Below are 25,164 nucleotides of genomic sequence, written 5' to 3' on the forward strand. Positions count from 1 at the left end.
AGCTCACTCTGTTACGAGGTCAGTCTGAAAATGTTTCCCGTGTCTGCAAAGTTAGATCCTCTACTTAGGTTGATAACAATGGCCAACATTGAAGATAATTGTATAGAAGAGACAATGCAGTATAAAATACGAACAAAAAGGTATAATTTTTTTTATTTGAAAAAAAAGTGTTGTGTAATCCATTAACTAAGGAGTATTTTAGTTTTCATTTAGTTTCCTCGTATTAATTCCATGGTCAAAAAATTTTCGCGCATTTGTTTTGATGAGAGTAAGAACATTTTTTTTTTTTTTTTACCGTGTGCATGGTTCTGCATCCATCGTGGTTTAAGTGCTAGTTCCCTTTCATTTAATTTTTTTTCGAGTGCATTAACTGCGCTCCAGTGAGGGGTGAGTCTAGAACCGTAATGTCCGTAATTAAGGCTACCGCAGATGCACCACAAACAATAGCCGTTATCAAAATTTCGAGCTCGGGGTATTTAAAAAAAATTACGGGCTATTTTTTTTTGTAGCCAACGATTGTAAAACACGAAATCCCGAGGATAAATTTATTTTTTGTTTTCGGCCCCTGCTTTGCACAGGAACATTAATGTGCCGCCTGAAGGCGGACCGAACTCGGTTTTAATATTATGTTAATGACGGCCACTTTTGCGGGGTGTTTTCAGTCTTCCACCGGCTGTGGGTTTCAGCAAAAAATAAGCTGCTGTTATTCTGCTTCTTTCATCGCTAAGCAATCTCTATATCATGCGTTTATGCGTGATCTCCTCCTCCCCCCCCCCCCCCCTGCCATTCCGGACAAACAATTTTTTTAAATGTGAAACAACTTAGCTCTCGGTATACGGTAGGAGTAATTTCGTTAATCTAACGGAAGCCGCACGGAACGGAAAATGTGTAACCACGGTGCTGCCCTCTGTAGCGAATGGCGCCAATCAAAGTTCACAAAGCCAAAGGGAAAGTTTATAGTATTAACTGTTTAGTGAATTTGAACAAAAATGGGCAGAATTTAAATAGAATTCCTTGTCGTAAGTTAAATACAACGCCGGGATTTAGTTTTTTTTTTAATCGTTCGATAGTCTACGTAGCTGCTCAGGTAGCGAATTCTAACGGCGGGTGCCGAAACTACTTGTGGTTCGCGTCCATAAATGCAGTTTAAAACACATTTCACTTATATTTATCACGCTCGGCATCATTTTAAAGAATTCCACGTAAATTTCCTGTGCGAGTTTGGTATTATAAGTGCATTTGCGATATGAGAACACATGAGCTTGCTAGTTACCGAGGTTATGTGGTACTCATCTCTGGCGGGTACTAAAATACACTCTGAAATATTTTTTTCGTCTTAAGCTGATTTTTTTCTACTTTTTAGCATGTCGGTTAAATATATCTCCCTCTTTTCTTTTATCGAGCCCAACAAAATTTTGCATATTTTTCCTATGACATTTATTAGCCTCTAATTGAAATCTTTTCCTTTCTCTTCGCTTTTTTTAATGTCCCTGTCCTTCCATAGTTCTGGTAAAACTAAATCCGCGTCCCACCCAGTTCATTTTCCCAATTCTTTCTTACATATATTTTTTTTTAATTCGTGTGTTCTCAAATCCCGTTTCATTGATTCTCACTTTCACATGATTTTTTTCCCTCTCCAAATCCGCAATTAGAAAGCATCTTTCCGAAGTCTTTAATTCTCCTTCACATTGTCATTTTACAAATAATTACAGCCTCCTTTATAGCATTATCGTTCGGTGGCACACACGATCACTATGAATCACTAACTACGCCGTCTAAAACGTTTTTGGTGACGTTCGTTAACTTTTAATGGTAGTTATTAACCTACTGAGCCTAGATCGGATAAAAATTATTTAGCTTGAATACATTGGATCACTCCCTAACATCCTTTGGGAAAAGTTAAATGCATAGCAAATGTACCCCATTTGAACGTTAAATTATTTTTTTCAAATAATCTACAGTGCAATAGTTTCTATTACTTTATAGAGTTGGCATAATAATATTTTGGTCATACGCTTTTGCCGATTTACGCTTATTTTTAATTTAAAATTAAATCTCAAGGCATCAATAGTGTCACGCTGCTACAAATAGTTACTCGTGCGAAATAATTGGTGTTTAGTACTTATTAAATATTTTTTTTTGTAATGATACTGTTTCAGTGGTCTTTAAATATATCGAAAAAATATATTAAAATGTGATGAATTTTAAGACTTTATATGGATATTCGAACGGCGAAAAAAATGGCGGGTCGCCGGTGAAAAACGGTCGAATCCACTGGAAACTAAAGACGGGACGCGCTATACCACATCCTCTCTCTCTCTCTCTTTCTTTCCCCGTGCTGGGAAAAGGTGTGTGTGTGTGTGTGTGTGTGAGGGGGGGGGGAGGGGGGGTTGCAGGCAGTGGGAGGTCCAGAGAGGAAGAGATATAAAAAAGATGAGGGCCCTGCCCGGACGATTACGAGGATGGCCAGTTGTCGACGGGAGTTTGAAAATGTCGCGGCGCCTATTCCCTCCGGTGGCCAGCGGGGAAGTAGCTCGCGCGTGTGTGTGCGTGTGTGCGTGTGAAGGCGACCCGAGCTAAAATATCGTCCCCCGCCTCTTGTTTTTACGGCCTTAAAGGACCGGGAGGAACGACTTTTTCCTTTTTTTTTTTTTACGTCGCACCTGCAGCGGGGACTTGTGGGTAATGAAGAGAAACGAGCTAGGGAGGAGACGAACTTCGGGAATCGACAGAAAGAGGTTGTTGGTGAGTTTAAAAAAGGGGTTGGCGGGGGGAAGGGAGGGGCAGAAAAGTCACAAAAAAAAACCAAAGTGAAGAGACCGTTGATAAAAAAAATAAAAGGAGGGTGCACTGTTTTTATGTACGCGTGTTAGAAGTTGTACTTACGTGCCATGATAAAAAAAAAATTACTAACTTTAATTTTGCATGAAAATATTTCATAGAAACGCAATATTAAAAGGACTGGAGTGATATAATAAATACTGTTTGTAAAGTATATATTCAATCAAATTAAAAATAAATTTTAACACGTATTTAAAATTAATAATTTAATTTATTAAAATAGTTCGTATATATTTCATTAATCATGAAAAGCAATAAATATGCTAAATTATTATTCTAATTTATTAATTTTAGTTATTTAATTAATAATATAATAATTTATAATGTAAATAAATCATACATGCGGGAATATAACTCCACTTGAAAATACTTTTGAAAAAGTTTATAAACGTAATTCCCATCACTAAATTTCACAATAAATAAATCTGATCAATTATATGGTGTGGTATTCAATACCAATCACTAAAGTACATATATGATTTAAAAGAACATATACATTTTTTATTCGTATGAATCCTTTTTTTTTTTTCATTCTGTAAATTTTTATTGCATGCTGCGCGCGCATAGTAAAAATTCATTCTCTTAATTTTTTTTTCATAACGCGCTTAAAGAAGCATAAATTCAAAAATTAAGTTAGTTTAAGATGCTGACTATAAAGCTTGATGTGTCGAGATGTTCGGGTCATGAGGGGTGGAGGGGTGGGGGTGGAAAGGAAATGTCTGCGAAGTCGGCTTGTGGTCGCGACAATTAACAGCGCGAGGAGTTAACGCGGTGGGGGAAGTGTGTAGAAAGTTAACAGCGGGACGTAAAAAAAAAATAGTAATTGGCGTCGTTTTACGGCGGAGCATGGGCGGGGTAAATAGCGTCGCCCTGGGCGCCGGCTCGATGCTCGCACGGGCGCACCAGCTCGCTCGTTGCGAGGAAGGTCGTTCCGTTTAACTCCGCGCGTGTACACCGGCGTTGCTGCGAGGCCATCACGCGACTTGACAAACTCTCTTTGGATTAACACTCACTCATACAAAAGGTAAATTTATAACATCCCATTTTTTTTTTAAATTTATATTTTACTCGTTGACACGTACGTCATTGAGATTTTAATATAAAAATTTACCCACTTAAGTAATCATGCATAGTTTCAGAAAGGCACTGTTTTGTGGTATGCAAATGCCTATTTCCAAGATATGTATTGACTTATTTTCTTTCTCGCAGAATGTTTTCCAACGTGAACTCGTACAATATATTTGAGATGACCGAGAATATATTAGTTTTGTATGAAAAAAATTAAGTTTCATATAAGTATGTCTTCATCGCATAACTTCATAAATGCTCCAAATTTTTATTTTATTATCCTTTCATGCTAGATACGAAAAAATATGTTCCTTGAAAATTTGTATCTCACGAAGGTGGAGCAAAAACCTCATGTCTAATTTGGTAAGAATTGGAGAAGAAGTCCGGTGAGAAATCGATTGAACGTGTTATGAGGAACTGTTCCAGTATTATGACTTGACAAGAGGTGGGCTGTAGAAGTATGAATGTTAAGGACGTATGTCCCGTTCCAGGTCATGATTTTAGATTTATATTAATCACTAATCAACTTTTAGACATTTTCAATCGTTTAACTTTCATGAAATTAAAAATATATATAGTTGCATACTTTTTGCATAATTAGCTGCCAAAGTTACATTTTTAACCTTTTTGGGTTGTACAAATAAGGAGAATTTAATTTATTGCAGAACTGAAACTTTTTAGGATTAACTGCTATGCCACTGGCTACTTCAAGAAATGGTTTGCATATCTTTCAGAAAATATTAATTAATTTTACCTGACATTTCAAAATTCTCAAAATTTGTATGATCTTGACAGCCAAGAAACATGAAATGAGTTTTTGTGATGGAAATGCAAACCATTTCTTGAAGTAGCCAGTGGCATTGCAGTTAATCCTAAAAAGTTTCAGTTCTGCAATAAATTAAATTCTCGTTATTTGTACAACCCAAAAAGGTTAAAAATCTAACATTGGCAGCTAATTATGCAAAAATTATGCAACTATATATAAGTATACTTATATATTTTTCATTTCGTGAAAGTTAAACGATTGAAAATGTCTAAAAGTTGATCAGTGATTAATATAAATCTAAAATCATGACCTGGAACGGGACATACGCCCTTAAGTTGTGTCGGCCTCCGTGGCGCAATCGGCAACGCGCCGTGTGTCGGCGTGCTCTGGGTTCGAAGCCCGGGTAAGACATGGCTGCAATTAGTGTTGGCCTAATCGCCTCTTTGGTGTTTATCCGTACACCAACGACTAACTACAACCACAGCTAAACAACGACTCAGGAACACATTAAAGAAATTAAACATTAATGTGGGGGAAGTAAGTATGGCTCAATGGTGACTGTCAAACTTGCCAGTACCACTCATCTTTAAGAAAAAAAATGCACTTGGGGCGCGTTAGAAGTTACACTTACTTGTCGTAGTAGGTAATTATCTTTATTTTGCATGCGAACAATTAATATAAATAAAATAATAAAAACGCTAAAGTGATATTATAAATGCGGTTGGTAAAGTATAAATTCAATCAAATTAAACTTTTTAAATAAATACTAAGTATTCTGTATTAATATAAACATATGTATAAAATTATTTATTTAATTAAATATAATAATCACGTTAAATTATAATTATTAATGAAAATTAATAAAGTTTTTGAATTTTCATTTTAATTTATTAATTTTAATGGCTTATTAACCATTTAAGTCATACTTTGTCAATTCCTAAGGTATACCTAACTTTAATTATTTTATTGTAACTAAACTATTTTTGTAAATGATTTGTGTGGTAATAATCTTATGATGCAATTATAATATTAATAGATTTTTAATAATAAATAATAAAAGTAAAATAATACGTACTAAATTCATAGCAGCACGTAAAGTATGATGTCCACTAGAATTTAGGTAGGCTAAACCTTAACCCGCACATTCAAGGTTTGTTAAACACTATGTATCATTGAGATAAAAAAATTGTCCACTTCAGAGGACAAATAGGCTGAAAGGGTTAAATGAAAATGTAATAATTTATAATGGTCCGGCACAGCTAGTAGAGGTTGCCGTAGCACGGGCTCCCGGGGTGTTCATGTTTTCTAACCAAATAAATCAAAGGAAAGTACTGTAATGTGTGGAGATGATAACTACTTGATCATTTTAATGTGAAATAACTGAAATAACCTGAAATGATAAAAATGGATATGAAGTAAATTCACATATACCGAAATGAGTCGGAAACCTAATTTATCAAACGAAATCACTCGATACAATAAAAATTGAATTATTTGTTGCTAAATGTAATTTAAATAAATATAATGAAGTAAAATTACATGAACAGGCATCAAAAGAATCCATTTATAACGAAATGAATGTTCTTTAATAGAATCGAATTCCAATGATTAAATGCATGAATTCTAACGAAATAAAACTTTGGAAAGAACTGTAATGCGTGGAAATGTTATCTGCTTGAACATAACAATGTGAAATAACCGAAATAACATGAAACGATACAAATGGATATGAATGAAATAAATGCACGTATACCGAAATGAGTCTGCTGGAGGCGCCTCGCTGAGTGGGCCTCAGCCTCTCGACACAAGCTTTTCGCCGGAGCATCCAGACCGCGCTGAAGTGGCGTATCTGTTAGTTCCCTCGAACAGCGAGCAGCAGCTGTAACTGAAGAGTGGTCACACACGGGGCCACGCCGTTTCCCCCCGTCGGATCCTGCCCCCCCCCCCCCCTCTCTCCCCCCCTCGCGGTGGCTTGCAAACGTCACGGGAGCGCGCGCTAACAAATAATTCCGCGCGGAGCTTTGATCGGACGCCTCGAGTGTTCGGCACGTTCGTTCCCCACAGCTTCCGACTGACTGCGCGAAGCGGCGTGACTAGGACGCCGCCGTTCTCGCGGCTTCGAGAGATTTGAGTAGGGGATCCCGATGACGCGACACTTCCGGAGGGCCGCGAGAACTCTCCAGGTGTTCGAGGACGGAGGCCGGACTGCGGCGGGGAGTGCGAGGGGTGACAGAGGCTGGTGACGTCACAGGCGGATCCTCGGAGCGACGCGGAGTGAACACACGGCGCGTTGCCGACTGTTTTACGTACATTAGTCAGATTAAAGGAACTGATTTATTATGTTATATAAACTGTATTATATTATATATATATAATCTTGTGTGTGTATATTATAATTTGTGTACTACAATTAAAACATACTACTCTTGCAAACCTTGAAAAAGGATTATATCCAGAGTAGTTTAAAGTAATATATACAACCCATAGTAAATTTTTCTATAAGCTATAAGATAATCTGTGCTATACGGAGGCCGACTCAACTCGACCCCTGCACTTCTACAGCCCACCTCGTGTTCAGTCAAAATACTGGAACAGTGCCTCATAACAACACGTTGAATCGATTACTCACCGAATATCATCCCCAATTCTCTTCCCCAATTCTTTCCAAATTCGTTATGAGGGTTTTGCTCTATCTTCGCGCGTTATAAATTCTCAAGGAACATATTTTTCGCATCTACCATTAAAATATAATAAAGTAAAATAATGTATGCAGTTATGCGATGAATACATATAAACTTAATTTTTTTCATACAAAAAGATATTCTCGGTCGTCTCAAATTTATTGTGGGAGTTCACGTTGAAAAATAATCTGCGAGACATTAGAGACATTGGAAATAAGTGACCCCTAGGCGAGCGATAGCGGACGACGAGCGACGAGCTTCGTGCGCGCAGATTGGCGTTTCGGGAACCGGAGCATACGAGTGTTGTATGCGCGGCGGACGAGTGAGTAGTGAGAGGCAGCATGATGGGACGGAGGTGCGAGGTAAGAGACGAACAGTAGACAGTGGGGGGGAGTAAATTGTGGACTTGCTGAAAAAAAATAATGCTATAACTTTATTAATAGTGTAAATATTAGTAAATATATAACACTATAGTTAGAGACCGGAAAAAATCGCGGGTTCAATGACCTCCAGGATAGACTCCAATATCCTCTACACACTCGGGAAAATGCCAACTGTTCATTGGCTGCTGACTTGTGAGTCGTCTCAACCAGTTTGTTTGTGATACGATACTTATTTGGTTGAGTATCTCCCATCGGCCCAGAGTCGTCCAAATGAACAGTGAACCAATAACAAAAGCAGCGCAAAGGTATATGTATTTGAATTTTAGCGTATCGCGAAATGCATACGCAAATTTTTCCGGCCTCTATTAATTGGACTTATCCTTTAGAAGCTGTGTCCTAGCAATGTGTACATACACCTTTGCAACGCAGCCGGGAACGCACGGGGAACAGTTCAAAAACCAGAATCGTGAAGGGGAGCAGGTAATTAATGGCACGCAGTGGTCTCGGCGCAGAAGCCATCGCGGCGCCCGTCCGCCGCCATGATTAATTCCCTCTCGGTCCGGCCGCCAGTTCGCGCGCGGCTCAAATTACATAATTAATCCTGCCGGTGACGTCACGGAACGACGCGGAAACCCGACGACGCCAGGTGGGTGGGGGAGGGGGGGAAGCTCTCAGCGTGCTTCAGTTCCGCGCGCCCTAAAGAGGGGGTGGAGGGAAACAAAAGAACGACGAAATGAACAGCGCACTCGACCGCCATTGCTAGGAGTCTCGTCGGGAGACTGCGTGCCGTGAGGCGGTTCAAGTCGCATTCCAACTCCCGGAACATCGCTGGACCACGCCTTAAGTTACGTCACTGCCATAGAACACAGTCTCTCAATGCAGTTACCGCAATTCAGACACTTGCTACACTTCAACTGAAGTTTCGGGTGTCTCGCACGGCGCGCACCATCAGGGAAGTGTTCATTTCACAGACGAGAGAGCCACACCCGAAGTTCCCCGAAGTTCATGCTCGCTTTTTTTTCTCGTTCTATCTCATTGTATAAACCGGTGTGGCATTAAATTTTTGCGGTCGATTAGGATAGGTTGGCTACATTATAAATACTTCAAAACATTGTGGACGGTTGGTTATATTAGGTAAGTATAGCTACATTAAAAATACTGTAAAATCATTTTATGGTTGCTTAGCAAATAACTTTTTAATATGTAGCTATCCAGGGCTAGGAAACCGTTTACATGAATTCACGGTATCTTTAATGTATCTATCCTAACCAAATCAACCGTCCACAATGTTTTAAAGTATTTATAATGTAGCTAACCTAACATTTTACAATGAACAAAAAAACCCGAAGATGCACGATCGGAGGTTTGGCTCTCTCGTCTGTGAAAAGAAGGCTTCCCGCACCATCAGCTGGGCTTGTAAAGAGCTCCAAGCACACACGCCGCAAAGGAAGCGTCAGGCTACTTTCACGCTACAAGGTTGTTTTACCGTCCGCTTACCACCCGACAATATCTCACCGAACTTAGAACAATTTTTCCATCACTTTTACACCACGTCCGGTATTTCATCGGTTGTTGCCGCCGTGGAAAGACGACAGATATTATGCGCTGGATTTAAGTTTTGCCCCAGCTTCCACGCCTCAGGAGCTGCGAATCAGTTACTTTTTACAAAAGCCTGACAAGCTAGTTGTCGCGTCGCGTCGCGTCGCGCTCGGAAGGGACAAAGCTGCAGGTTTAACTGTCCCCAGTGGGCATCCACAAGTCCTTCCTACGTCGCGGCGGCCCTAGCTTCAACTTGTACGTGTCTGTGAGCTACTGGACTGCCTGCACCCCCTCCGCCCAACATCCCGAGCAAACCCGGCCGTTATTAATTAATGGAGAGTGTCCGGCGAACCGGCACCTCGTCACAAGCGCCGCGTTGCAATCCGGACTGGCGCTCGCGGCGAAGAAACTTTCGTATTTGAATATTTGAATTGAAATTGGATTTTTGATTTTTTTATTTAATTTTAAATTCATGCGATTAAATTTTTAAAAAAAAATTGGTTGTCTGTAAAGTCGGTTTACGGACGATAGTTTAACGTGACAACGTCATAACAAAACATTGATGAAATGATTGCATACTTTATGAATAAAATTGAATCATTTTTTTAGTAATAAAAGAATAAATAATTGAAATTATACTAGTAATCAGATATTTAAAATGCAAGAATAATTAACCTTTATTTCCGAAATTGTTGTAATAAGCCATGAAAACCACATTAACTTTTCACTTCACTTTATAAACAGTCGAGTGGAAGAGAGATAATTAGATGCGGCACAAGCGTACAATGAGCGTAACGGGACACTTTTTCGTGCTTGCAGCCGGCGTTCATCGATTTATTAGACGTTGTCAAGAAAAAAATATAAATATTGTAAACTGTTTATGCTGTTGATATAAATTACAATTATATATTAATTAAATAAATAATTATAATTGGATTTTTAGTTTATAAGTTTTTAATGCTGAAATCACAATAGCGCGACGACGCCGGAGACGCTAACTTTTCCAACCAATCACGTTCGCCACGATGTTGACGTCAGCGCGATAACGCTGGCGGACGCGACAGTCTTCTCTGTTAGAGATGTTTTCTATTCCGATCGCGGCGTTGCTGAAAACCGAGTCAAGGATTTCGAAAGATGGTTTAACTGGTACCTTTAGTGATTATATTATTATATTTGTAAGGTTTTTGTGTAATCAATAATTATCTGTGAAATCTCTGAAATGTGGTTTTTAAGGAAGTGAATTTTCCAATTGAATTTTAAATTTGAATTAAACTCATTTCTTAAGTTTATATATTTTAAAAAAAAAAACCTGCAGCATCGCATGTTTGGTGCGTATCCAACTGTAAGAAACATTTTGTGTACAATCGCATGGTTAAAAACCACACGTTCACAATAACGCGATGTTCAGCTGTCGCGTCGCCATCTTGGCGTCGCGCGCCGAGGGGTGTAGTTGCAGCACGCGACGGAAATGCACCGGAATTGCGCGCGTGTCTCTCGGCAGGATTTTAACGGACTGCGTTTTAAACGTGCGTATGCACGTTTTTACTGTAGGCTACCCACGAGCCGCAGTCTTCAACGTGGCGAGGAAGGGAATGGAATCATATCTTCCTTTCTTCCCCTCGAAAACATATAAAAAAAACTAAATCATTCCCACCAAAATAAAACTAATAAAATTGAAAGCAAACAGCGGGCAAAGTGATTTTTTTTTTCTTTCTTCCTTCTTTCTTTCTTTCGTTCCTTCCCTCCCCCTCCCAATTACCACCCTTCAAACCCCAAAGAAATTAAATTATGCGTATACTCTCCTGGCGTGTGTGGCAGCACGCGCCTGTATACAGCATGTGTCTGAATTTGACCGACACTCTTCGAATGCAGGTTCCTCAAGAACAAAATAAACTGAAAACAAGTATACGACTTACAGTGTGGTCTAAAGTGCTGCCCAAGGGTGGTATACATACGTCTTCGATGTTAGAGCTGAACAACATTTTTATTGTAACAAAGAAAGTATTTAGGATTGATTGAACACAGAGCGACTGCATTATGTTCAATTGAATGATGTTCTACAACCACCGAGTTTTATGTCACTGCCGCAAAATTATTTCATTGAAATAATTGTGAGTAAATAATTTTTATTTTCCACGTACTTTTCTGAGATGTTACCACTTACTACCCACGGAAATATTAATATGGAATTACAGATGTACATTTAAAACCGGATTTATCTATTAAACATTTAAAAATTATTTTGAAGGTGCTTCAATCGTCCGGAGGTTTTGTCGGGGAGAGGGTGTTCCAGACACTCGTGTTCACCTCCCACTGGACCAATCCAGAACTCAATCTTTGATCTCGCCTAAAATTCTCAGACGAGAAAAAAAACACGCGAGCGAGTGTTTCAGTACTGGCCAGAGATGTGTAAACATACAAAACTCAGGCCTGGGACACCAACTTTTAACGTATAATTCGTCGAAATAATGCCGATAGTGATAAATGTACGAAGATTGTTTTTTGGACCACATTTCTGGACGCGAACCACACGTGTTTTTCACACCCTAAAACTATAAAATGAAACGGCTCCGACTAAAAGCGAAATAAAACATGATTTTCGACAAGGAATTATGTATATTAAAATTTGTCCCATCACGTTAAAATCAACTAAAACAGTTATGACAGTGAATTTTCCTTTGGCTTTGTGAACTTTGGCTTGCACCGTCCGCCACCGATGGCAGCACCGTTGGTTTGTCACACGTTTCCGTTCCTTGACTCCCTACCGGACGCCACACGTGCCGAGAGCTGAGATGTTACACGTGGGAAAACGGGAATCCTTCTTTTCACAGACGAGAGAGAGCCAAACTCCCGATCGTGCATCTTCGGTTTTTTTTTTTTTTGTTCATTGTAAATAAAATGGCGGTGTTGATAAAAGGGATACTAATGGTCAATCAGGTTAGGTTAGCTACATTATAAATACTTTAAAACATTGTGGACGGTTTATTTGGTTAGGATAGCTACATTAAAGACACGGGGAAAAGAAGCATGAACTTGGGGTAACTTCGGGTTTTGTCTCTCTCGTCTCTGGAAAGAAGGCTTCCCTGGGAAAACGAGAAAGCCAAGATGGCGGCCCGAGAGCCCTGGCGCTCTCTCGGAGCGCCGCGGAGTTGCCCCTCGCGTCCGGCGATGCATTCCGCGGTGTTCTTTCACCTCGAGCAGCGGGGCGAGAGAACCCGTCCGCACGCGACTCGCTCGAGTCGCGGCTGAAGAGGCCGCTCCTCCCCCCCGCCCCATCTCCCGCTGCTGACGTCAGCAAGCCGCGAGTCGATTTATTTATTTTTTTTTCCTAACCTAACTAAAACTAAGTGTATTTTGGAGGGGTCCGGGTTAGGGAGGGACCTAGGTGCGTCTCAGGCCGAGGCCTATACGCCTAGTCATGCTGGGATTAGCCATGCAGGGAGAGGGTCGCATGCATCATGTGCTAGGAGGGGATTGGCCAGCCATGGCAGCGATTGGCGCCATGACTAACTCCCCTCAATCTTAAATCTAGACTATAACTAGAGATAGGTTGGGCCCAGGTAAAACCTGCATAGACACAGGGAAAACCCTGGGCGCATTCATGCGGGATGCAAATTGGCATGCATTACGTGTAGGAATTTACAGGAGACAGAGGATGGTCTGGATGAAGTGTTGAACAGAGTAGAAAAGAGTCTACCATGCGGGGGTTGGGCACTTGGACTCGTGGTCCGCTTTTCCAGTTGTCCAGTACTGGATTTAGTGACCAGGGACGCAAGCGCCCCTGGTGGTGAGTGGTTGCACTGACCACTCACTCCGCCGCCAGTCAGCACCTAAAAAACTAAGAAACTAAAACAGAAAAAAGATAAATGACTTACAAACTAGGCATTTCGTTACGAAATATGCAAACTCCCAACTCAGGGATGGACGTGCAGTGCTTAAGATAATACTAAAATAAGAACTAAAAATATATATATTTTTTTTAAATTTTTATTTTATTTTTAGATTTTTTATTATTATTTTAGAAATATATATTTTTGATGACTACCTATTACTTAGTATCTAGGACTTATTACTAATTTACAAATCTCTAATATCTACTACTATACTACTAGTTAAATATAGAGGAACTGTCGGTGTATAAAGTTACAGGTGAATTAAGTCAAGACCTATTCGCATTCTGGCATTTGTTGGCCGCGAGTCACGCCGTCCAGCCACGCCGAGGACAGCCGAGATCCGCCCAAGAGTCACTTGGCCGGCCGCGGGTCGTCACCACAACGCCGAACGTACAATAACGCCGAATACCATAAGGCCGAATGCCAAATTGACCGCAACTCCGACAGCTAGAAAACTGCTGTGTACCACAACGCCGAAATACAGTAACGCCGAAAAATGTTGCTGCGGGGAGGGGGAGCACAGGAACAAAATGAAAAACACCTGAATGAATTTGTGAGCTAACCTTACCTAACCTAACCTTTGTGGCAGTCCTGCAATGACATTTTTTCGGCGTTGTGGTGCGTCCCCGCCTGCCGGGAGTGCTGAAACATACCAGGGCCGTTCGTAAAGCGAGCTCCGTTTGGTCATTAACAACAAATAAACTCTTGAGAAAAAGTTTTTATTGACAGTTTTAGTTTACTACATATCTACTTCATTTTTTCCGCATAGTCACCAATCAGTTCTAACCACATGTCGTAATGCTGCACCAGTTTATTCAACCGGTCTGCATAGAAGTTCTCCGCATGAAAATTAATCGTCATATTGTAATTTTGGCTGTAGGTGTTGATCCACGTTTCATCAAATCAACCAAAATGACCCCCTTTTCGTCCCAAAAAAAAAAAAAATATTCATCATTTTTCGATTCGAGTTCGGAGACTGCCTGAACGTTTTCCGGAGATGTTTACTGAGCGCCTGTGCATAGGCTACACGCATTGCGTGTTAGAAGTCCATGATGCCTATGGCCAAGGCGTCCGTTCCATTGCCAGGAGGCTAACTTCTATCCAGAGAGGTTAAAGAAACGTGCAGCGTTACGAAATGTGTTTGGAACTGAAAGACGATTATGAGAAAATGTAAAGTAGACAAGCAGTAAACTGAAACCGTCAATAAAAACGAGAGTTTTTTTTAAATGACAAAACGGAGCTTAATTTACGAATAGGTCTCGTATTTCACTTACATCGCGGAAGTCCTTTCTACCGCAAAACAAGTTTAATTAAAGGCAACGTTGAATACATGTACTGCACTCCTATTCTTAAATTAGTTTTAGTTTTCATTGCATTGCATTTGTATGCAATTAACCTAATATTCAATTTTGTATTCGTAGCATGGAGGTTAGGAATTAAGCAGATGGTGTGTACAATCTTTGCCATGTTAATGATAGAAGTCAACACGAGAACATCCTCCCTTCCCTTTTTTTCTATATGCTTTGCAAGCTATTAAACTAACTTATAGCATACATGCCTTTTACAGCTGGGATTTGTTTTGATATCCAACTGCCAACCAAATGACGTTAACTTCAGAGCAGACACCCACGCAATGGAGCACTTCGAATAGCATTTCAAACACTCGTCGGTAAAAACTGATTTGTTTCGATCGGCGAACGAGCAGTATGTTGGAATCGACTTCGAAAGATTATACAATAGAATAAGCGGAAAAACTTGGAATAAATACCCCCTTGTTGTGTTCGTTTCTCAATGGAGGTCACCGGGTCAAAATCGGCCCGGCTGAACGAGAAGGCTATGGGTTTATTTTCCCGGAACGGTTTACCATTTAATTCAGCCCCTTCCTCATCCCCCCCCCCAAATCCTCCACCCATCCATCTAACACTGCGGAGCGATAGCGCGTGTTGGCTGATTTAACCGCGCGCCACTAGTCCGCCTATCTAGATGGTGCGATCACCGTCTTAAACAAGGGTTAGCGATGATTTAACCGAGATTAGTAGCGCAGGGCCTACCACCGCGCGCCACACGCGATTAACCGGGTCTTGATTCATTTCGAGCGCAGGTTTTACTTCGAGTCCATACAGCCGTACACTGTAACTACATGTTCCTAAACATGTAGTGATTGTTTAATTATTGAACACATTTTTTTAAAAAAAGAAATTTACCATATAATTACCGCATAATTCTTACGCATTTGACTTTTTGTAAACAATTTTTCAAGTTATAAATTCACAAAAAAAATTATGTACGTTTACAAAATATTTTCTTGGAACTAAGTTGCCCAGAAATAGTTTGTAGTACTAAAACACATAGCTACGGTTATTTTTGCATAGATGGAATATGATTTCGTGTTAATGCTTATTTATTTCTTTCGAAAATTGGAGCATAATTTTATTTTTTAATTGATGTTTCATTCAGGCATAATTTTTTAAACCATGTAAAAAGATAATCGAATATTAAATTAATTTGACTTTGTTTTGTTTGTATCATGCTTATTATTGTGCGCAATTAATACTACTGAAAGCTATTCAGGAAACGGTTGTAACATCTAAGCTCTGGTCATAACGGCACTTGTTAAGAGTATTTGCATGAATTGAATGGAAACGCATGGAACGGAAATGTGTAACCACATGGCTGCTTATCTGTGGCGGATGGCGCGAACCGAAGTTCACAAAAAAAAAACGTAAACTTTGCAGTATTAACTGTTAAGTGAATTTTATACAAGATGAGCAGTATTTTATTAAAATTTCTTGTCTAAAATCAGATCCGAAGTCGGATTTTGGTAATTTTTTTTGACGTGACAACGTCTAATAAATCGATGAACGCCGGCTGCACGCATGAAAAAATGTCCCGTAACGCACATTGTCCCGCTGCGCTCATTGTACGCTTGCGCCGCATCTATCTCTCTTCCACTCGATTTTAACAACCATCGATTTATTTTACTTTTTCGAGGCACGTTAAACTTGAAACACTCCCATTCGTTTCCTACTTTTCCTATCATCGTCCTATCCTTAACAGAATAACACAGATTGGAAGAAGTTAAATAGTAAACATGTATAAAATTTACAGTTAAAATAATCTCTTCGTTAAAGTAATACAAATATTTGAATTAATGAATGCAAATAAAAGTAAATTTATGAATGAAATTGTAGATTTCATTTCTCTCCTTTATATCCATACAAAATAGTGATAATTCAATAAAAATTACTCAATTTATTCATAAAAGTATGCAATCATTTCATCAATGTTTTGTCATGACGTCACGTTAAACTATCGTCCGTAAACCGACTTTACAGACAACCTCCCTTTTTTTTAAGTATTCTACGTTGAAAATCTGGTGCCCGGGTTTCGTATCGCAAGGGTATTTATGCACCACGTGAGAACACCGCGGGGGAGGGGGGGGGGTGTAGATGTCTCACGTCTCTAGAGTCTCGCGCCACGAAAGCGCAGTCTTTCTGCCGCCCGTGGGACTTGCTTCGAGAGCAGTTAGTTAGTTCTCTGGGCGCACGCAACGCGAAATGAAAACTTTTTTTTTTTCCTCCATACGTAACGCTCTCCCCCCCCCCCCCCCCTTCCCTCACCAACCACCCCCCCCCCCCCCCTCGGGGGAGAAGAAATGATTACCGCGCGCAGGAGCCGCGGCTAACTCGATTACCGCTGCCGCCCAGCGGGCTCGCGTCCCAGGCCTGCCAACCCACCAGCTAGGACGATGTCGGCGATCCTTTGAGCCGGCTCGGCCTCCGTGTGTATTTAAAATTTAAAAAAAATCAAAAGGCGTAGGCAACTTAACTCCCTTTCCGCCATGACGGTCGCTTCCGCGTCACAAAGTTACGTAAAAAAATTTTTTTTTTCCCCAGCGTGAAATTTTTTTTGCGCGGTTTATTTTGCAGAAGGACTGCTGTGTGCCTCGTGCTTGGCTCGGCCAAATAACTGATTTTTATTTTCGAAAAGTCTTGTAAATAAAGTAGCAATGTTCCAAATTTTTGTATCTTTATTATGTAGCCTATATATTTCAATAAGATAGGCTACTTAGTTTCCAACTTTCCATTGATAAAGACCAGAAAAATCCGCCGCTTTATTATTTTTTTTGTGATAAGCTAAAATTTAAATATTTCTACATTTACCTTTGTGAACTCTGGGCCGATGATACACATAACAACAGTATATTTAATACCACTGGAAACATTGTTCAAAGAAACCACGATTTGTTCCCCCCTTCTCCCTCCCACCCCGAGAAACTCATAATAGTTGGCATGTCCCTTAGTTGTACAAATGTTACAAAGTCAAAAGTTTGTTGCATTACTAATTTTTAAATTAATATTGAAATTATGTTATAATTTATCTATTTCGTATACAAAAAAGGGAGTGTGTACTTAAGTGCACAAGTTAGAAGTTATATGTAATTATATGGTATCACTAAAATACTTACCTGAAACATTTTAAAACACATATTATAACAATAAGTATATGTTAATATATTTTTTTGCTTAAACGACTGATACCATTCTGTAGATACCTCCTAAAAACAAACCTTTAATCTTTTAAATAAGCATTTGTGTTTTGGTGGCTATGGATAATCTAGCTCAATGCCTTTTGATGATTTTTTGTATGCTTTTAAAAACAATTTTTTTTAGTCCGAATCGATTTTAAAAAGATAGTTTTAAACAAGGTTTCTTAATTTTTGAACCGAATTGGAACCCATAAAGTTTTAGTAACTCTGCTTTGTTGTTTTTATTGATTAAAACCTAGATGTGGTATCTCGGTGGAAATGATTTTTAATATAATTTTTTAACTTTTGGAAAAATTATTGCATTACCAGTCGGATGTTACACTTGTGCTATCTTTATGGCAAAGAGCCAAGGTACCGCAAATTGGTAGCAGAGCGTGGTTTCAATCCACGAACCTGTGTGTTATCGACCCAGCATTTTTCCAGCACGCAATAAAACTAACGGCCGTTTATTTTTAAATAAAGTCCATCCTGGGGATAACCAACATACTTAAATTATACAAACATAAGCTAAGTAAACATAAACTAAGTACCTAAAAATATATATAATTAATTAATGTTTAGCATAAAAAAAATAACTGCTAAAGATGGCCAGTACAATGGCCACAACATTTAAAAGTTAATTACAATTCTGAAACTTGTAAAAGTTAAATAACAAAATACTTAAAACCTTCAATACTTTGTAATGGTAATTGCCAAGTTTACTAACACAGTTATTTAATTAACAACCGCCATATATTCTAACCAAACAAAACTAAAAATAAATAAAAAATATAACTTAAATAAATTACAAAAAAATGTGATATAATAAAATATATCTTATGAAGTCTTAATTATTCTTTTCTTAAGTCGTGTATGGTTTGTATTCAGTTCGTTAACGAGCGAATATGTTAAATACATGCCCTTTAAAGTTAGGTAATGGCGGCCACTTGAAGTTAACCCGTGATTACGACGGAAGTTTGGTCACGTTTTTCGAAAAGGAAAAAAAAAAATGCATTCTGATTAGTGTTCGTCTCGGCTCGGCCACTCTCTGAGTTACCCTAGTGAGATGGGAGCCGCTCGTGAGAAGACGTGACGGTTGCATGAGCGAGCAGCGCGCGTGCCCCTCGCGACCCCAGGAGCGATACGAACTCAAGACGAGTTCCGTTAATGTTCTCTGCTGCTGTGCTATTCGCCGAACAGTTTCAGAATTTAAACCCTACCCTCCCCTCCTCCTCCTCCCAAACCACGCAAATTTGTGAGAGTCCCTGAAAGTTCTAAGACTCCCGATGTCTACACAGTTTTTTTTTTATTTTTATTATTATTTTCCCTCTTTTACGGGAAGCGCTGAGAACTTAAAAAGCCATTAGTAATGTTCCGCTGTTAATGTCCTGGACGAAGATGGGCTCCGCTATTAGCTTTGAGTTCGGTACCGCGCGGAGCGGGATTGGAAAAATTGTTGGGGGGGGGGGGGGAGGGGGAAGAATTTTCAAACAGCTCTTCCCAACTTCTCACTTCGATTCGAGGAGCAAGGGAGGAGAGAGGGTCCACGTCGTAAAACTGTTTATTTTGAAGCAAACTCTGCCACACGTTCTAAGGGAAATTTTGCCGGTGTTCAGAGGGTGGTTAGTTAACTTGCACAGAGAAAAACTTTTTTTTTTCTTTCAGAAAGATTCGTTTTAGAAACCAGTTGCCAAAAAAATAGTTTGCAATACTACAATAAACATATTTGAACTATGTAGAACACATGGCTATGGTTATTTTTGCATATATGAAAACCGTTTTTTCCAGGTAATTCTGAGTATTTCTTACAAATATTGGCACTTATTTTTATATTTTAATTGATTTTTTGACGTGACAACGTCTGATAAATCGATGAACGCCGGCTGCACGCACGAAAAATGTCCCGGTACGCACGTTATCTCGTTGCGCTGTGTCCCGTTACGCTCATTGTACGCTTGCACCGCAATTATCTCTCTTCCACTCAATTGGATCAAACATCGATTTGACTTTATCGAGGCACATTAAACTGGAAACACTCCCGTTCGTTTCCTACTTTTCCTATCATTGTCGTATCCTTAACATAATAACACAGATTGGAAGAAGTTAAATAGAAAACATGTATAAAAGTTATAGTTAAAATAATCTCTTCGTTCAAGTAATAAACATATTTGATTTGAAAAGTAAATTTTCAATTAAATTGTAGATTTCATTTCACTCCTTCTTTGTATCCATACAAAATAGTGATAATTCAATAAAAATGATTCAATTTTATTCATAAAAGTATGCAATCATTTTATCAATGTTTTGTTATGACGTTGTAACGTTAAACTATCGTCCGTAAACCGACTTTACAGACAACCAATTTTGTAATTAAAGTATGATTATTTTAACTTATTTTGAATGGGGAAAAAACATGTGTGTAAGACCTTCAGTACTCGCCAAAGACGTGTAACATCCGGCCTCGGTAACGAGCAAATTCGTGTGTTCCCGTGTTGCAATATATGTACGCCCGACACTAAATTTTAGAATTCTTTAAAATAATGCCGGGCGTGATAAATACACTCAAATTGTGTTTTCAATTACATTGATGGACGCGAATCACAGGTAGTTGCCTCAACCGCCGCTAGCCGAAGCAGCTACGTCGACTTTCAAATGATTTGGTTGGCATAATGAAATGTTAAACTGAATAACGAAACGGCTGATATAAAAGCGAGAAAGACTTGAAAGAATACTAAAAAACCGGGTTTGGCCCTTGTTTTTCGACGGGGATTGTATTAAAATACTGCCCATATTGTTAAAATTCACACAGAGAAAAAGGTTTGTTTGAATCAAACAAATATTTGATTATATATGGCGAAACAAATATTTATTTGGTGGAACAAAATATTTTGTTAGATTAACCAAACTCGGTAAGTAACAAAAATGATTTGTTACACCTAACCAAATATACATTTGAGTTTACAAAATCATTTTGTTAGGTCAACAGAATCTTTCCTACTACAAAATATTTGTTTGAATTAACAAAATATATTTATTTCGCCATACACAAACAAATATTTCTTTGAGACAAACAATCCTTTCTCTCAGTGCATTAATCAGTTAATACTATAAATTTTCCCTTTGGCTTTGTGAACTTTAGTTCGCGCCATCCGCTACAGAGGGCAGCACCGTGTTTACTCATTTCCCTTCCATGCAGCTTCCGTTAGATTCAAGAAATTATTCCTACCACCAAATGGCACATCTCAAGAGCTAATGTGTTTCGCATAAAAAAAAATCAACTATATTTAAAAAAAATACTTAAAAAACCCAGTTCAATATACAGTAAAAACCTTCTCTTTTTTTCCTTCCACGCTTGTGTTTACCTTGTTTACAAATAAAACATTAAACTTTGAAATCGGGAAACAGGCGTAGTTCATGCGAAGATCCGATTATCCGATATCACGGAGAAACCTTCGTTTAGACCAGGTTAAATTCTTCGTCGGAAAGTCCGCGGTATTTACTGTTATTCCTGACAGTGTGCGCTGCTGCATGCACGGACCAGGGCTCGAGCCTGGGTCGTCCAGCGCGAGAGACCAGAGCAGAACTAATTGCACGGCAGACAATAAACATCGGTTAAATGTGCACAGGAGAAAAAAAATAAACATTTGATCGTTAAGTGAAACCCGAAGTTATTTTTTTTTTTTCCGTGACAGGAACTATGGGGACACTTTCGGCGCGCGAAAAAAAAAATATATATATATATTGTCCCAACCATTTAGCCGGTGTCGGTGATAGGGTGGAGAGGGTGGTTTATTTTTTTATATTTTTTTATCGAGCCACTGATACTGCGTGATGCGGCAAAAAGGGGGTGTGGGGGAAACTGGATTTATCGCGAGAAAGAGTACAAAAAAATATATATGTTGCCAGGCTTAGCCCCGATAGCTTCATCCCTGGCGTGACGTCACGAACACGCGCGTGAATGACTATCCGGGACGTAACTTAACGCCGGGGGCAGGGTCCGTAACTAACCCCCGAGGCAGGGTCGGCATGCAGCAGGCGGCAAGTCGTCGGGCCCGCGGTGCTGATAGGACCCGGCGCGACCGGTGGAGGGGGGAAACATCCTGACCGTTGGTTTGAAACAATCCCCCACCGGTGAAAAATTAAAAAAAAAAAAAAATTGGTTGTCTGTAAAGTCGGTTTACGGACGATAGTTTAACGTGACAACGTCATAACAAAACATTGATGAAATGATTGCATACTTTTATGAATAAAATTGAATCATTTTCATTTTAATAATAAAAGAATATATACTTGAAATTATACTAGTAATCAGATTTTTAAAATGCAAGAATAATTAACCTTTATTGCCGAAATTGTTGTTGTAATAAGCAATGAAAACCACATTAACTTTTCACTTCACTTTATAAACAGTCGACGAAACAGTTCACGTGTAGATGTAAGTTGTGTGCTGCCGCTGTCTTTCTTCTCCTCGGACGCATAGGCCAATCGAGTGGAAGAGAGATAGATGCGGCGCAAGCGTACAATGAGCGAAACGGGACACAGCGTAACGGAACAACGGGACACTTTTTCGTGCGTGCAGCCGGCGTTCATCGATGTTCTGGCAGTAAGGGATGGCCATCGGAAACCCTCCCTTTTCGTAATACTCCATATTATCTCGAAAAAAAAAAGTATTTCACGTATGCAAAACTAACAATAGGCATGCGATGTACAAAGATACAATATATTTATTTTGGTTTTACAAACTATTTCTTGTCAAATGGTTGTCAAAGGAATCTTTTGTAAAAAGTACAGAAATTTTTTTGTGTGTATCTTAGGGTTGCAGTTTTAGCCTACGTTATTTGATTTACTATTTTATTATATCGGGCATAGGCCATTGCTATTTTACATGAATATTTATGTTCCATTTATAGAGACCTGTAAAATTAGCGGATTCATTTCAGCGATAGGATAGAGTCCAAATACTTTTGACGTTATTTTGCTTCAGTGATTGGTTGGGCCACAGTTTATCTGAAGGACTCTGGGCTGATGAAAAAAATATCTTTTAACAGAAGAATTAGCGAATCACGATCATTCCAGTCAACAGGTGTCACGAGTCGGTAACCGAACAGCAGATGTGATTTGCACGAGTGCGTAGAGGATCATGGAGTCTATCCTTTAAGGATTTGAAATCGCGAATTTCACAGGTCTCTATCCATTTATTACAAAGGAAAAAACACGCATGTGTGAGCTTGCGAGCGTGCAAGCAAGTGTGCCACGTCATCTGCCGGGGTCCCCCCCCCCCCCCACCACCCTTGTGCAAATGGGGCGAATGAAATGCTGCCCCTTGGAAGAGCAGCCCTTCAGGATTTTGTCTGGCAATGGTTTGTTTGTACAGCGACTGGAAGGGCAGCCCAGCCAATTTCTGAAAAACATGTTTCTTTGAGTGTTTAAATAATCCTGAAAAACTTGCCCCTTTGGAAGGGCAGCCCATCAGGATTTTTCTGCCAGTAGTGTTTTTTGAAAAGTTGTCTGAATTGTTGCCCCTTGGAAGGGCAGCCCTTCAGGATTTTTCTGACAGTGGTTACTAACCAGGGACACCTGTATTTCGCGAATACATTTCGTGTCAAGGTATTTCACAAAATACTGTAGCTTTTCTCCTGTGGTTATCGGCTGAGGTCGGTGAGAGGTGTCGTCCCGCTACTTGACGGGGCCAATGAGAATGTGGTCACCGTACTGCTGCAGCCTCACAATTTTCCATGACTAGAGACCTGCAAAATTCGCGGGTTCATTTCTCGATAGGCTAGAATCCAAATACATTTGCCTTTTTTGCTGCTTCAGTGACTGGGCAACAGTTTATCTGAAGGACTCTGTACCAATGAAAAACGCTCGACAAAAGAAGTATCGAATCACAAGCTTCCTCGTTAACACATGTCACGAGTCAGTAGCCAATCAGCAGGTGTAATCTGCACAAGTACATAGAGGATCATGGAGTCTATCCTAGAGGTCATTGAAAACGCGAATTTTGCAGGTCCCTAGCCATGACTCTTAGAAAAAGCTGCAGTGTTTTGTGAAATACCTTGACACGAAATGAAATCGCGAAATACGGGTGTCCCTAGTGGTTAGTTTGTAAGGTGACCCGACCTAAGGTAGCCACTGCCAGGGGCAAGCAAGTGTGCGAGTGGCAGAGACGAGGTGGCGGGGTGGTGTTGCAGCGCCGGAGGTGTGGATCGTGGACGAGCAGGGCGAGGCGCTGCAGGAGAAGTACTACGAGCAGGACAGCACCATCCAGCTGGACTGCATCGTGCGCCACGCCGCCATGACGGCCTCCGTGGTCAGCTGGCTGCACGGCGACCGCCCGCTCAACTACGACACCACGCGCGGCGGCATCAGGTGCGCATACCCCACCCGTCACCCCTGCCTTGCCTTGTCACTTGCAAACCACTCTGGTTGTCTTGCGTTGCTCGTGTCCTTTATTTTTTTTTTTTTGACGTGATAACGTCTTATGAATCGATGAACGCCGCGGCTTGCGCGCACGGAAAAAAGCATGACTCGTTGCCACGTTCCGCCTGAGCCGAGCGTGCAAAAACCTGGTCAACCATCCGTGCGAGAAAAATCTTCTATAATATGAAACAGGACTTTTTAAAAGCAACAATTTAAAAAAAATTGATTTATTCGTCTAATTTCGTCATTTCAAACTAAAAAATTTACTGACATTGATTTGATTTCAGTTAATTTACATAACAATTGTTCGTGATTATATTTAAACAAATTATTTAAATTAAGTTTGCAAAAACTGTAAATAATATTTGAAAATTAATGAGTAATCAAATTTTCATCAATGTTTTCTTATGACATCACGTAAAATTATTGTCGGTCAACCGACTTTACAGACAACCCCCCCTTTTTTATTTAACCTAACTAAAACTAAGTGTATTTCTTTGTTAGGGTTCAGCTTTTACGCCTAATGATTCCATGCAGGTAGGATAGCACGCATCCTGTGCGTTGTTCGGTAATTGGCCAGCCATGGCAGCAATTGTTACCATGACTAACTCCACTATCTTAGATCTGGGGAAAAAATAAGTCCTTAGGAATTTAATTTCATCGCTAGTAGTGTTGCCGGGTCGTTACCACAACGCCGAAATACCACAACGCCGAACGTACAATAACACCGAAATACCACAACGCCGAACGTACAATAACGCCGAATACCATAACGCCGAATGCCAAATTGACCGCAACGCCGACAGCTAGAAAACTGCTGTGTACCACAACGCCGAAATACATTAACGCCGAAAAATGTTGCTGCGGGGAGGAGGGGGGGCCACAGGAGCAAAATGAAAAACAACTGAATGAATTAGGGTGCTAACCTTACCTAACCTAAACTTTGTGGCAGTCCTGCAATGACATTTTTCGGGGTTAATGTATTTCGGCGTTGGGGTAATTCGGCGTTGTGGTACACAGCAGTTTTCTAGCTGTCGGCGTTGCG

The 25,164-nt window shown here is 39.9% G+C and overlaps 1 protein-coding gene across 1 annotated transcript in view; it reads left to right on the top strand.

Annotated features, from left to right (window-relative positions):
- The window catches only part of LOC134537243 (zwei Ig domain protein zig-8-like), a 474,593-nt gene that overhangs the window by 428,877 nt on the left and 20,552 nt on the right, over positions 1 to 25,164 (top strand). The window contains exon 6 of the mRNA XM_063377511.1: positions 23,891 to 24,068. Within this exon, the coding sequence (XP_063233581.1) occupies positions 23,891 to 24,068 (178 nt within the window). The remainder of the gene's footprint in view (positions 1 to 23,890; positions 24,069 to 25,164) is intronic.

The sequence above is a fragment of the Bacillus rossius genome, chromosome 12, assembly GCF_032445375.1.
Source record: "Bacillus rossius redtenbacheri isolate Brsri chromosome 12, Brsri_v3, whole genome shotgun sequence".
NCBI lineage: Eukaryota > Metazoa > Arthropoda > Insecta > Phasmatodea > Bacillidae > Bacillus > Bacillus rossius.